The 14,585-nt window shown below is 40.5% G+C and overlaps 1 protein-coding gene across 2 annotated transcripts in view; it reads left to right on the forward strand.

Annotated features, from left to right (window-relative positions):
* The window catches only part of brinp1 (BMP/retinoic acid inducible neural specific 1), a 119,988-nt gene extending 107,618 nt beyond the window's left edge, over nucleotides 1-12,370 (forward strand). For both annotated transcript variants that reach the window (XM_088391188.1, XM_088391190.1), the window contains 3 exons: nucleotides 766-1,002; nucleotides 1,954-2,176; nucleotides 7,835-12,370. In XM_088391188.1, the coding sequence (XP_088247314.1) occupies nucleotides 766-1,002; nucleotides 1,954-2,176; nucleotides 7,835-8,969 (1,595 nt within the window). In that variant the 3' untranslated portion in view covers nucleotides 8,970-12,370. The remainder of the gene's footprint in view (nucleotides 1-765; nucleotides 1,003-1,953; nucleotides 2,177-7,834) is intronic.
* The last annotated feature ends 2,215 nt before the right edge of the window (nucleotides 12,371-14,585 follow it).

The raw sequence follows: 14,585 nt of genomic DNA on the forward strand, positions 1-14,585 counted from the left end.
AAAATAATTGCAATAAATGACAATGAATATACAACTGAAATATAATCAGGATATTTTTTCAAGAACAACAAAACAGCCAGTGGTTTCCCTACATCATCCGCAAGGGGAGAGCTTGCAGTTTATATGCACCTCATGCGCGTCAATGTCATGCACGGCGAGTCAATTTCTGCAATGTCAAGCACTATGTATGCCTTGACCGCCTTGATTTTATAGGGAATGGAGACAGTGCAAATGGCCTCTTCCACTTCTGTGAGTCATCTGGTTCCTTTATTGATATGCAATGCACACAAATGGGGACTCCTTTGTTGACTAATTTTGTGAAATACACAAACATTGCTTACAATGGCGGAGGTGGGGGCAACGATTGTGTGGTAATTATCAAATAAAACGACAGTACACTCAATGGGAGGCATCAATCACAAGTGAAAGCTGTCATACTGAGAGTGAAGCCCGTACAAAAGTGTCAGCTCATGTTGAACATTGAGAATGTCTGAAGCACGTCCTTTAGACAAATAATTGAGTGCCCTGAAAGGACACTGCCATTTATTTCCCCACATTCAAGATTCAAGAGTTTTTTATTCTTGAATCTTGAATGTGGGGAAATAAATGGCAGTGTCCTTTCAGGTCACTCAATTATTTGTCTAATTATTTCCCCACATGCAAAACATTCACAATCATCAAAATACTGTTAAATCCTTTTTTTTCCATTGCCATGTAATATAAAATAATCTCCCATACATCGACCTTTATGTTGGTCTTTTCCAGGTCTTCAGGTGATTTTCCCAGAGTACCTTCAGGAGAAGTTTGTCCAGTCAGCTCTGAGCTACATTATGTGTAACGGCGAAGGAGAGTACCTGTGCCGCAACAACCAGTGCATCTGCCAATGTGGCGACGAGTATCCCCAGTGCAACTGTCCCATCACCGACATCCAGATCATGGAGAACACCATGCTGGGCATGGCTGAGTCGTGGGCATCCTCCTACAAAGAATTTGAGAACTCCGGTGAGTAGAATTTAATTTTTTAAGAACGGAGTTTTGTAGTTTGCTAAACTGAGTTCATCATTTCCGTCATTAGCTACTTTTAGGGTCATGGACAATTAGGTAAGACATTAGGACCAAATCTCTCAAGTAAGATCAGAGATTGCATATGGCAGCTACGGAGAATGCAGTTTACAAGGTCTTCTGAATAACACGGCAGTTACTGTCAAATTTAAACTAGACATGACCCGCCTCGCTGACAGTTGTTTACTCAAGCATGCAAATAACCGTATGTAATGAAACACATGCTGCAAGTCAAAACACGTTATCTGAGCACATCTGTTCTAGTAAATAACATTTTCACGCAAATGGGGCACTTCAGGAAGAACTTATCCTTGTCGTGTTTTCGGTTTGATAAATCACTACATTTTGGTGTTTCTAAGAATTTCTATTAAGGAGCAGATCGGTTCGTTTCCGTCGCCTACATAACGTAGCAGCTGTCGACCCGGCAGGAGAAAGTGACATGTTAAAGGTCTTTTTAAGGGCGTCGGATTCAGACGTTCCTTAATCGTGAGCCGACATTCCCGTTGAGGGTGGCGTGTGACATCAGTGAACATTGGGTGGAGGAGAAGGATTCTGATATCTCTGAAGCAAACGAGCAAAGCGGATCTGACAAGCCTCGGGAGGACGAGGCAAAACTCTGAGAAACGTCTCCGCCGAGGCTGGGGCAAAGAAAAAAAAGCTGTTCAACTCTGTTGAAGTACGGAGAGGAATCGAGTGTGGAAGGTGTCGAACTTTGGGCCCTTTCAAATTGTGATGTAATGTGTATTAAGCAATTTAATTTTGGAGCTTCGGAATGATGTAAGGGCTGACGTGGAGTGAAAAGGAGTCCATGACAAAACTTCTTTCTAATCTCCACTGTAACAAAACGAAGGGTCTAACAATAAACAAATACATGCCTCTCTGCTTTTCCAGATGAGTTCAAGTCCTTCCTGAAGAGGTTGCCCTCCACTCACTTCCTGCCCATCAACAGCGTGCACTTGCTGTGGGGTAGCGACTGGGACCTGCAGGCTCGCTACAGGCTGCTCCAGAGCTCCCTAGAGGTCCAGCGAATCAAGATCCAGCGCACTGCCCGCAAGCTCTTTGGCCTCAGCATCCGCTGTCACCACAATCCCAACCACCAGATGCCCAGGGAAAGGTGGGTAGAAATACAATCTTGACAGAACACGCTCAACTTTTTATGCTTCAAAACCCCAAGGTTCGAGATGACAATGCACTTACTTATTTCGGAAGAAAAAAATGTCCACTTTTTTTTTTGGTTGGGGCAGCCACTGCGTCGCACTTGCACGCTTTAAAAGGACGTCATCCATTATAAATTATGGCTACGTTATTTGTGTCCATCACGTCGACTTAGTGCCGAGGTTTGCACATGCCTACCTCACTTGTGCAGTTCCACATCACCGTCTATAAAAGCAAATGCAGCTCTGGGAGTGTTGTCTAAAGGTCATTGCACACATCTGCCACCACTTCCCTGCTCTTGCAGCTTGAGAGCCTCCACTACGCCGGTGCGCCGACGCCTGACATGACAGCAAATACCCCAAAATATAAAACGGTGTTCTGTGATGAGGGCGTCACTGTACAAGTTGAAAGTGGTGAAATATTGATTTACGCGTTCTGAAAATGAGCACTTAGATTGTCACTAGTCCCTCGCCTGAGTTGACTTCTCAAGTGTTATCAAAGATAGCGTGCGCTTCCCCTACTTAGAGCTTCTTTCGGTAAGAGTCCATCAACAGTTACCAAAGCGTCATTCCAGTCATGCAACAACACTGTCCAAATACCAAGTTTTTCCTCATTTTTCAAGACATTTCTTTATCATTAATTTGTTTAAACCGGGATAGTTATAGTTAGATGATAATGAGCTGGCATGCAGCATTTATGAGTGTTCCGATGCGATAATGCCATCGAATAATATCAGTGTCCGCCCCAAATAAATAAATAAATAAATAAATAAATAAATAAATAAATAAATAAATAAATAAATAAATAATTAGTCTTGGATTAGATTAATATTGGTTAAAATAAAATTATTTTATTGGGCTGCAGCCAATATTTGCAGTCATGTTTCTTGCGCGTCTATTCAGCAGCGTCTGAATCGAGCATGCAGATCCAACGTGTAACCTAAATGTTTGAATAAATGGGTTAATGTTTTACCATATTTATTCTTGCTGACTATTGCTCATTTGATTAAGTCTCTTGTGGCATTTCATGCTAAAAACATAATGCATGTATCATTCCTGCTGATTGCTGGCAGATTGCTACCTGCAGCAGGGTTTGGTTCCTTGCATATGGTTAAATTGTTAACTCCTCTGAGCTAGTAAGGTTGGTAGTACTTCACCAGCATTATTTTTATTGCAGAAATAAATTTCACAATACTCAAAGTATATACAATTGAAAATTAGTATACTGATAATAAAGCTCAAAATGACTAGGCTGAAGCGTAAAGCTTGTAAACGCCCAGTCCCAAAGGTTGTTTCAAAATGTGCTGTCATGTATGTGGTGTTAGAACATAGGTCCCTCGCACCAAGTGGGACTTGCCCTTACTTTTGGCAGCCCTCATCAATAGATGAGGGAATTGCAGCAAAACTGAAAATCTATCTGTCAAGTGTTTCCAAAGTATGTGCCCACCACCACCACCACAGCACCTCCTCAGGGAGGCATTTTAACATCCACGTCCAAGCCAGGCAGCAGCAGCTGATGATGATGTCGTGAAAGCATCTCAGGCCCACAACATGCACCACAGGGCCAATCCCCAGCGTGGGACTGCCGCCATTCATACATCAAAACCCACAACGGGGTTGCATGTTGTCACACAGCCGCCAATGTTGCATGCTTTCACTTGGAGGGTCGCTGTGAAAATTATGTTCAGTGGGTCCTCCTGTAGATTCCTCCGCAGTCCTCTCAGCTCCCCAAAAATGCAAACATCACGAGTGGCCATCCAACGCTTCTCGCAGCACATCTTTATAGGATGAACAAAACAATCTGAAGCAGTCCAAGAAGGCTTTAATGCTAAAGTTCTTCTGACTAATTAAATGTTCTTGGCAAAGGATGCGATAATTCACGTTGCTTGGCAACATCAAGGTTATTTTAGTCGTGGAAATGCAAAACAGTATGTGAATAAATGTACCCAGGAAACATAATGTGCATTCTCTAATGACATGATGTTAGGTAACTGCTCAATGTTTACATTTTAGACAATAAAGTATTGAGAACATAAAGCTCCACAAAGGCGTAGTAATTGACTACAATATTCCTTGATCCACCAGAAGCGTTAATGAGCGATTAATCTATACGTTTTTATATTTAAAACTTAATCATTTAAAAATGGCAACCTGGTCCCATTACTCCCGAGAGATTAATTCTTGTAAAGCTATACCTAAGATTTACTTATTCATGTTGAAAAAACCAAATCTGACATGTAAGGAATTAGAATGACCCCTGCAAAGAATTAGTACAATATATTCATGAAGTGATAATGACTCATTCCTCAAATTGCTATGACACACTTGCTCGGGTGGCACTTAGTTGGTCATCTATGCCTGAGAAGAATACATATTGAAAATAATCATTTACTTAAAATGGTTTAAATACGACTGTGACTAAACAATTGAAATAAGAATCCCCACGCACGATCAATCTCTGTTATATAAAAACAAAAGTCTGCCGTTAATACTCAAAATAATAAAGGTAAATTAATGTTGGTTTTTTTCCCTGTTGATTCGACTCTCTCTTTGGGAGGAATTTATGAAGCATTTAATCTGAGCTCATTTAACTTTGAAGCCCCTCACAGACGCTAAGTATTCTCAGTGGAAATAAACATCTATTCCATTTGATTGTTTTTTGATTTCCTACGACAAATCTAAGCAAGCCAGACATTGCGGTGAAAATAATTTATCTCGCTATTTCAACCTAATAATGACATGAAATGATTGCATTTTTTTTTAAAGCTTCCATGGCTTACTTTTATATGTCTATTAGTTAATGTGTGTCAGTTCTCGGGGGCGTTTTACTTTGAAATAAAGCTTACGTAAATAAGACTGTTAAACTTATGACGTTCTTTCAAATTATAGTCAGGACCAAACTCTCAAAACGAGCCGACTTCAGCCAGGCGAACTTTAAAATGTGGTGCAATTCTTGATCACGGGATTATTTTTGACCAACAGTCATGTCACAGATACAGACGATTAAGACCGGTTCAGAGCTCAATCTGATCTGCTATCGAAATCATAAAGTGGTTATTATAATAAATGACTGTTTTGGGGAGTTCTGTCATTCACATGATGTACTCAGAATAGCAAGCGTCGTTCCCATTTCCAGTTGCTAATTGGAGCGGTGCTGCGCCCCGTCATGGCACCCATTATGCAAATCAGCTGCTTAAGAGTTTCATGCAAATGCACAATTAGAATAGAAACCAGAAAGACACATTCATGCTTATGTGCATATTTAACCTGCTGCCTGCTAATTAGCATTAATTTTTGGGTGCCGTTTCTAATACAAATCAACAAGTGTGTGGTTGAAATTTGTACACAACTGCTGGTCAAATAAGAGCGGCATTATTAACGCTTCGCGACAATCTATTCCAACACTCCCGCTCTATCTGTCAACACCTGATGCAACAACTGTATGGTTTTGGCCAAAGTATTGCCTGGAGCTTTATGGTTTTTACTTTCCCCTCACTCCCGAATTTCAGATAAACATACAGCCAGGGCAAGCGGCATGAGAGTTTGAGTCTGCCCAGAACCAAAATGATAATGATGTGGATATGATAATATGAACATTTTCCAAGGAAAAGCGTTTTCACTTCACCGATTCGAAGGTGCTTTGAGTCGACGCCGAGGACAGTCTAACGTAAAAACCAACAGAGCAAAGAAGCCAAAAATCACAGGCCAAAACGTTCTTATTATTAGAATTGAAACTGTAAAATTATACTGAGGTACGAAAAAGAAAGCAAATAAAAGGTAATACACAGTAACACAGCTCCTGTGATATGACCTACTTACAATATTTCCAGTCTAGTTGGATTTTCCCAAAATGTATTATCCTCTTCAGGACTCTACTTATGAAAGAGAATACTTGAAAGCTGAAGAGGAGGAATAGTGTGAATGCTGACTTTATATGCATCAAAATTTTATTTACGGGTTCAAATTCAATAAGTGAGTACAAAAAGCACATAGCGAATACAAACAAGGCCTAAACATGGGATGCGGTCGTCATCTTTGGTAGCTCTTGAAGAGATCTTGTGTAGACCTGCAAAGTTCCTACAGGTGATCTCTCTCGGTCTCTTGTTGTGCCATTTACCCGGGTCGGAAGGAAGTGCTGCAAAGTATTTTGCCAAATGAGGAAGTTAGTAATTAAGAGACGATACAACAAACCTGATCATTTCAGTTTGCACTGATCATTTTGTAAATACATTAACATCCTTCATATTGGCAATATCTACTTTTTTAATATTTGTGGCCAAGAGGTGTTTTTCATAGGAATAATTTCTGTAATTGACATCTTTACCCCGTCAGCATATGCTTGTTGTGTGTAATTTCACTTTACTGCCTCTTGGCAAAGTTGTCGAGACACCATTTGACCCGGATTCAAAAGTTTTCCCAGTGGTAGTCAGTCACTGAACTACCTTGTCTTCTTAAAGGCAGCTTCAGATTTGAAGTGCTTCCTAAACCGATACGTCAGATCTAAAGTTAGCCAGCTCAGCGTCCTCCATAGGTGCAAACTCATTTAGGCGTATAGCTCGGGTGGGATTTGGTAACAATGCAATGTCATCCATCATGGTTAGAAACTCGGGTTCATTAACATGTCATGCTAACCTTGACCAACTCTCCTCTCTCTCTAAAAAGAAAAAAAAAACAGAATTCACTTCCTATAATCAGAAATGAAGTTCCAATACTGTCAGGATGACATGGAAAGATGCCTGCGGGGAAGCGCAGACGAACTAAGAATAGCAAGTGCTATCTTCCACCAGAGGGAAATAACTATACTCCTCCCTTTTGTAAAAAGGAACGAACGTCCTACTCTCTCGTCTCCATCACGCTGAATTTCCGCAGAATTGCCACCTCACAGACAAGGCAGACTAAATTTCTCCAGGGAATGGATCATTTTGGCATTTTACAGCCACCACCAACAATCTCAACCCTCTCCATTATCCACCTCATAAAAAACAACCTTATTAAATGCACAAGAGATTCCAATTCAACGCACACAAAAAAAAGTAATAGATGTCTTGCAAAATATTAAGACGCTTGGAAAATTGTCCTTAAATCTAGTCATATTTGATCAAATTAAATGCCTTGTGCGTAGGGTCAGAACACTGCCATGGGCTATTCAGATGAATATTAAATGTTCGGTGTTTATAATAAATGTTAGGAAGCGTTTTTCATTGTCACTCTTAAAAATTTCACTGACCATACTTATTTTTCAGCATCACTGCTTTTTAATTTGAATTTCCTGGTTAGTGTGACGTATGAAATAAGTGTTGGCAGCTTGAAGCGCAACAGGGTATGGGAAATGAGTCTCGGGTGTTAAACTTCACGCTCTTGTTACGACTCCAGGCTACAGGCTGGCCTTGGATTACAAAGGCCACACCGTAAGCGCATAAAACAATTTCACTGGTACTCGCCATATTCTTACATAACCATGTACGAGTCCATTAACACATTGGAAACTAGAAAATTGTCCGTCGACTCACCGTACGCACACATGGCTAGTGGGAAAGGGACAATTGCTTAATTGGTTACTTTGTCCTCCATCTTGCGAAAATTTTAACCCATATATTTTTCCCGTGTTTTCCAACAAGGTCGGTGATGCAGTGGCTCAACAGGGTTCAGTCTTTCCTCTACTGCAATGAGAACGGCTTTTGGGGAACCTTCCTGGAAAGCCAGCGAACGTGCGTGTGCCACACGGGTGTCACCCTGTGCCAGCGACCCATCCCTTGTGTCATCGGGGGCAACAACAGCTGCGCCATGTGCAGCTTGGCCAACATCTCGCAGTGCGGCTCATGCAACAAGGGCTACAAGTTGTACCGCGGCCGCTGCGAGCCCCAAAATGTGGACTCGGAGCGGAGCGAGCAGTTCATCAGCTTCGAAACGGACCTGGACTTTCAGGATCTGGAACTTAAGTACCTGTTGCAGAAAATGGACTCCCGACTGTATATCCACACCACGTTCATTAGTAACGAGATCCGCCTAGAGACTTTCTTTGACCCTCGGTGGCGTAAGCGCATGTCCCTGACACTCAAAAGCAACAAAAACCGCATGGACTACCTCCACATGATCATCGGCCTGTCCATGAAGATCTGTCAGATGCGCAACAGCAGCATCGACCCCATGTTCTTCGTCTACGTCAACCCGTTCAGCGGCAGCCACTCGGAAGGCTGGAGCATGCCCTTCGGTGAGCACGGTTACCCCCGCTGGGAAAAGGTGCGCCTTCAGAACACCCAGTGCTTCAACTGGACCCTGTTGCTGGGCAACCGCTGGAAGACCTTCTTCGAGACCGTCCATATCTACTTGAGGAGCCGAGCCAAGATCCCCACCGGGCTCCGCAACGACACGGGTCCCGTCGATCTGGCAGACCCAAACAAGCGGCAGATCTACATCAAAATCTCCGACATTCAAGTGTTTGGCTACAGCCTGCGTTTCAACGCAGACCTCCTCCGCAGCGCCGTGCAACAGGTCAACCAGTCGTACACGCAGGGAAGTCAGTTCTACTCTGCGTCGTCCGTCATGCTCCTGTTACTGGACATACGGGATCGGATTAACCGTCTCGCCCCTCCCTCTGCGCCCGGCAAACCCCAGCTGGACCTCTTTTCATGTATGCTGAAGCATCGGCTCAAGCTCAACAACAGCGAAATGATCAGGGTCAATCATGCCTTGGACATGTACAGCACAGAGATACTAAAACAATCAGATCATCTGACTGCAAAATTGTGTTGATCACTTTAAGATGTCCAACGTAAGGACAGAGAACACAGAAAAAAATGCCCGCCAATGAACTGAACCTCCCGTGTGGGCTCTTATTTCATTTTTTCTTTTGCCTTTTTCCTCTTTTGGACCTTTTCTGCCTTTTTGATGTAACTCAAACTTTGTAAGCATAATTCGTAAAAAGAAGGGGAGGAAACGAAAAAGGCATCTATGAAAGGACGATGTTAATCGGAACTAACGTTATAGGACTGTAACATACGTGTCCAAGCATGTCTGTCATTCCTCCAAAGAACTTTGTCAGAGAGAGAGAGAGAGAGATTTAAAAAAAAAGAATACTCACGATAAAGAGGCCTTGATCGGAAGGTTGTATCTGAAACTGCCATTCTTCTTTACCTGGGAAGTCAAAAAAAGAAAAAAAAACATTTTTAACAAAAAAATAATAATCAAGCAGGCTGACCAGATATCTTTTATTTCTGCTAACATGCAAATTAAAAATGTTTCTATACACCTTAAGGATTTAAAAACAGCTCGATAGCGTGTAACGTAACCAACACATTTATTATAGAGTCTTTATTACTTCTCCAACCCTCGGCGAGTCGGTGAGTTATGAAGCACTCGGTCATCGTTCTGACATGTAAGGCACACGCAGCAGGCCCGTAATGGATAGTCACGTCAAATAACAAAAAGCCAGCTGTTTATATATATACATATACAGTGGATGTGATGGTGTGTGTTTGTCAGCACATACCTTTTGACTTTTTGGGGGGCTCGATAATTAATTGAATGTGTCCAATTTTTCAATTCTTGCGTGTTTTTTTGGTTTGGTGTGTTTTCACATGGCAGTAACTTTTCCGCTGCGTGACTGCGTCATTGTCGTGGATTTAACAGTCGATGCTAATTTTGTACTGCTTTGCGTAAAACGGACAAACAAAAAAATAGTAACAATGTTGTGACTGCTGGTTTGTGAAGCTTTTTCTTGGGCACCAAAATGTTAGCATTCATCCATGAGGCACGCTGACTAAAAGCCATAGACGCCCCCACCCCTTCCACCCCAAAGCTAGAATAAGGGTTGATCACAACACGATTTACTTGTCTCTCAGTTGATTTGAGACAAAAACCCAGCAAATAGTATTTTGGCGAGCCACATGTGCTGCAAAAAAAATATTCACATGTAAAATCATATCTTTTAATCTGGAATATTTTCACTACTGCCTGTATTTTTGTTTTTGTTTTTATTCCATCCCAGATGACTATGTATATAATCCCATTTGTTGGACATGGAAATTATATTGTTTCTCTCATGTGTTTGGCTGGTGATACCTGTTGACCTGGTGTCCTTAATATTCTATCGGCACAAAAAAAAAAGATCCCAGCTGAATTGCAAAACAAATCTCTTGAGATTTAATTTTTATTTTGGTTGCTCGGATCTTGCTATATATTGCTGCTTCACTGTTGAATGTGACACAAAGTCTTGTGGATATTCGCAGAGGCACAAATTCCGAATCCATACCTAGATTTGCAGTTTAATTAGTTTTTTTTCCTAATTTTGCCGCAATTAACAGTATTTAAAGTGGACATAACATGGAAAATTGACCTTTTAATCACTTGTATACACGCAGTTGGTTTTCTGATGTGCCTGTTCACCTGGTAAGTGTAAATCATTTGTGAACTATCTATTTCTAAAATGTGTCTGAGCAAGATTTTATGTAGAATTTGCAAAATAATACCTTCGCACTGATTTTTTTTTTGCCCATGATTTGGCAAGTAGGCTGAGTGACGACGTAACATTTTTGAATTAGGATGGACTAAACATAACTATTATGTCAAAGTTAAAAGCTAAGCAGAGCAGGAAAGTTACCGCACATTAACCTAAGCTACACATGAGAGGTAGATGAGACTAATTCCAAACTTGTCTTCAAGGCTGCAAAAAAAAGGATGAAAAAATTTGTAATACTTGATGCCGATCTTTGAACTGTTTTTAGTGGTAAAAAAAACTTGTCTCCTTTAACGTGGATTTGTGATATCCCATTGATCCCATACTTGCTTTTTGTTATCGGCTTGCGTGTGAATTCCTGAATTGCAAAGTTCCACTTTGACTCAGTTATCATTTCACGCGGTAGACTTTGGAAAGTTCTCATTGTTAAAAGTGCAAAGCTGTTATGTAAAAGGTTCCATCCGCCCCAAACAAACTAACATTTTAGTGTCATCATATTAGTTTATGCAATTCAACTACGAATTTTCAGCTTAGTAGCATGCTAATATGGAAATGGTAAAATGTGGCGAAACATCCCAAGTGCAACATTTGCATGCTAACAATAATCATCTCTTATATTGTATATTAGTTGACTCTTCCAACACTGAAAGCAGGCGTCTCGACCATTTATGCTGACTTTTGTTTGGCTTTTGTGTTCCATGTTCAAATCTTGCAGATGCTTTCATACGCGAGTGTGCTAACTGCTGAAACTGTGCCTGACTGCCTCCCGTGAGTGGATGTCAAATCAGAAAGTCGAGGCTTATAAAAGACGCGGTAAATACTGTTGGTCCCTGTTTCATTGGCACTACATTGGACAATTCCTAAGAAATTATACCCTATAATTCTATTTTAAATTGATTATTCTTATGATTAAGTGCCTGTTATTTATCCCTTTAACATATTTAGAACTGGTCAAAATATCTCTATCAGTGACAATCTCCTGTTAAGGAGCTTTTGCTTCCTAAATTCAATTCTATCCCCAATTTTACACGATACTTTTTGCAGTATTATGCCTGTTGCAGTAAACTAATTAGTCCAGTGTATTCGTGCAAAGTATAGAGTGGTCTTCATCAGGCCTGTCACACTTTGAGAATGTTTTTGTGTTTTCGGGACCATTTAACTTTTGTTGTTGAGCAACAGGAAGGTCCATAAAACATGCACGTCTATGGTGTTTATTTTGTTTTCTATATCATATACTGACAGCGTAAAACCATTTGTATACAGTGAAATTACGCCAACTACTTTAAAAATGTGGCTATTTTTCACATTTATGGGGGCGAGGTTAGTCATTTTGATTAAGGTGAGTGATATATGGGAATTTAAAAATTATTAAGGGGAACCTCAAAATGCACCTAATACATAATGAATGAGAAACTATTTTTGAATTTTGCGCCCAGACAAGAACAGTTTGCAAATGTTCCACTACTTGCAATGTATACAGTAGAACTAATTTAACGGCAGTCATTTACGCGTCTTGCATCATGCTATGTAGTGTTGCTTACATGTATCCATTAAATGTGTCCTAAAAATTTCGCATCTAATACCTTGCCAATGTAAATGTTTTTTTTCCTCCGTTTTGTTGAGGTCATATCAGCTTCTTTCAATGAATGTTTCATATTATAATCTATTTCTCATTAAAAAAAAAAGCTATATTTAATAATATTTGGCATGCTTGTTTTTATTTTTCATCTTCCTTCTTCAGAGATTTTGCATGCTTGTTTAAGGATATGCGCCCTGTGTTTGGCTGATGGCAAGCAGTGCTTCAGCTCACCTGCAACACTAATGAGGAGAAGCGTGATAGAAATTGGAAGAATGTAAGTAATATTTGGTCATGGTATTTGTCTGTAATCACAGCACAACACTGTATAGCCTTACATGGTACTTAGGTAGTTAGGTGAAATGTAAAAATGTACCATATTTTCCGGACTATAAGGCGCGCCTAAAAACCTGAAATTTTCTCAAAAGCCGACAGTGCGCCTTATATATGGACCAAATTCCCAAATTTAAACTGGCCCGAAGCATTGTGTCATGAAAGCAATCATAAGTGGCCCGCTGAAGACTATGAATCATGAATCAAAAAGACTATGGATCATTATTTTGTGATTATAAAGTAATTTGTTGCGTCTAAAGTTGAAATAAAAAAGATAAAATGGAGAATGATTTGATTTGGATTAAAAATCTGACATGATGCATTAATGGTGCGCCTTATAGTCCGGTGCGCCTTATAGTTCGGAAAATACGGTACTGGGTATCTGCTCGGATATTTATTGTAGTATCTTTAACTAAATTTGACCAATTGTAATGTTTTAAGTTTATCTGGGTATTAAGCACCTAAAAGGGTTAGGGATCTCTTGCATCAGACAGGACATACAATGTAATTCATGTCATTGTGGCTTGTGAGTAATGCGAGTCTCGTAATGTCACCTGCGGAGTCCCGCAGGGATTGGTACTCAACCTTTTGCTGCTCTCTCACTCAGGGCGAGGTGACTGGTGGCGGAGTTGTCAGCATCCTGATCACCTGAGAGAGGAGAACCACTTCCCCAGAGGTGTCTACCTGCGGCACATCATATCATCAAATGGACTTTCACACTGTTGAAACTAACATTAGCTCACATTTGTTTATCATGCAGGATAATGTGATCATTCAATGCAGTCACGCCGTTCTGGGAATAGGATTGCACCGCATGTGTTCCCTTCTCAAGGTTTCTTCCTCTTTCAAATGTTTTCTCTTGGAATTCTTCCTTGCCCAGTGGGGGACTTAAACCAGGGGATGTATTTGATCTCTGAACTGTGGATTTATGAAACCCTTTGAAACTCTTTTGTGTTTAACTTATATAAATAAATGTGACTTGAATAGAGTAATTAATCTAATAGTTTAGAAAGAGAGCAGGTTTTTGGAAAAGGCTGCTTGGATTTCTTTGTGGCACAATTCATAGAGTAATACGTCTATTCAGCCTGTAGCTGGAAGGATAAGAAAGCCAAGAAAAATGCCTTTAGAGGCAACCTATTGTGTGAACACTCCACTTGAGTTAGAGAAAAAGCACCTTTTATGTAAGCCATCAGTCCAATGCTTGTGCCTGAAACGAGCCCCTTCACACCCCCCGCCCGAAAGCCCTTTGAAGCAAAACAAAGACTTCAATTTGATTAGCCAATATCTGGAAGCCTTATTTGTTACAGTCTTTAAAATCTGTAAGATTAAAGTAGAGCCTTTTTGTTGCGTTAGCGTTTTTCTCCCATCAGTCAATAGGAAATGAACAATACATGAGGTTTCCCACTGTGCCTTTTAACACCCCCGCCCCAACTGAGCTAATTGACCAGCCATTGTTATCCAAGCACCTCAAGTGAGCTTTAATCAATTGCTCCCTTTTCTTCTCCCCATTGATGCAGTTGACTGTATCATGGTACATTCAGTTGCCTACTGGGGTGCTTCATCCACTTAAGCTAAATAAATATGTTCCCAAATAGACAACTCTTTTTTTCTCGTCAGGGACAAAACAGTTAGTTGCTTTTATACCATCCCTTGAATAGACGCAGTGGCCGAATTAGTCACCGGGTGCGTCATCCACTTGGGATGAATTAATAAATGTGGATGTGTCGCACTAGGTGAGTAAATCAATTGCTAAATTTTCCACGAGTTCTTATACAATTGGAACTTGGTTCAGACGATTGCCTACTGGGTGTGTCACACATTCAATCCATTCAAATAGATCAGTGGTGTCAAACTCATTTTTGTCGTGGGCCGCATCATAGTCATAGTTTTCAAACTGATGAATAACTAAGTTTGAAACTGGAGACTAGTAAAAAATTTTCAAATATTTAGAAAAGATCAATGGTAACAAAAATTGCTAGCAATATCTGTATTTTTTTGAAAGTGA

This window comes from Syngnathus floridae, chromosome 12 (assembly GCF_059516105.1).
Source record: "Syngnathus floridae isolate MCC-2025c chromosome 12, RoL_Sflo_1.0, whole genome shotgun sequence".
NCBI classification, from domain to species: Eukaryota; Metazoa; Chordata; class Actinopteri; order Syngnathiformes; family Syngnathidae; genus Syngnathus; species Syngnathus floridae.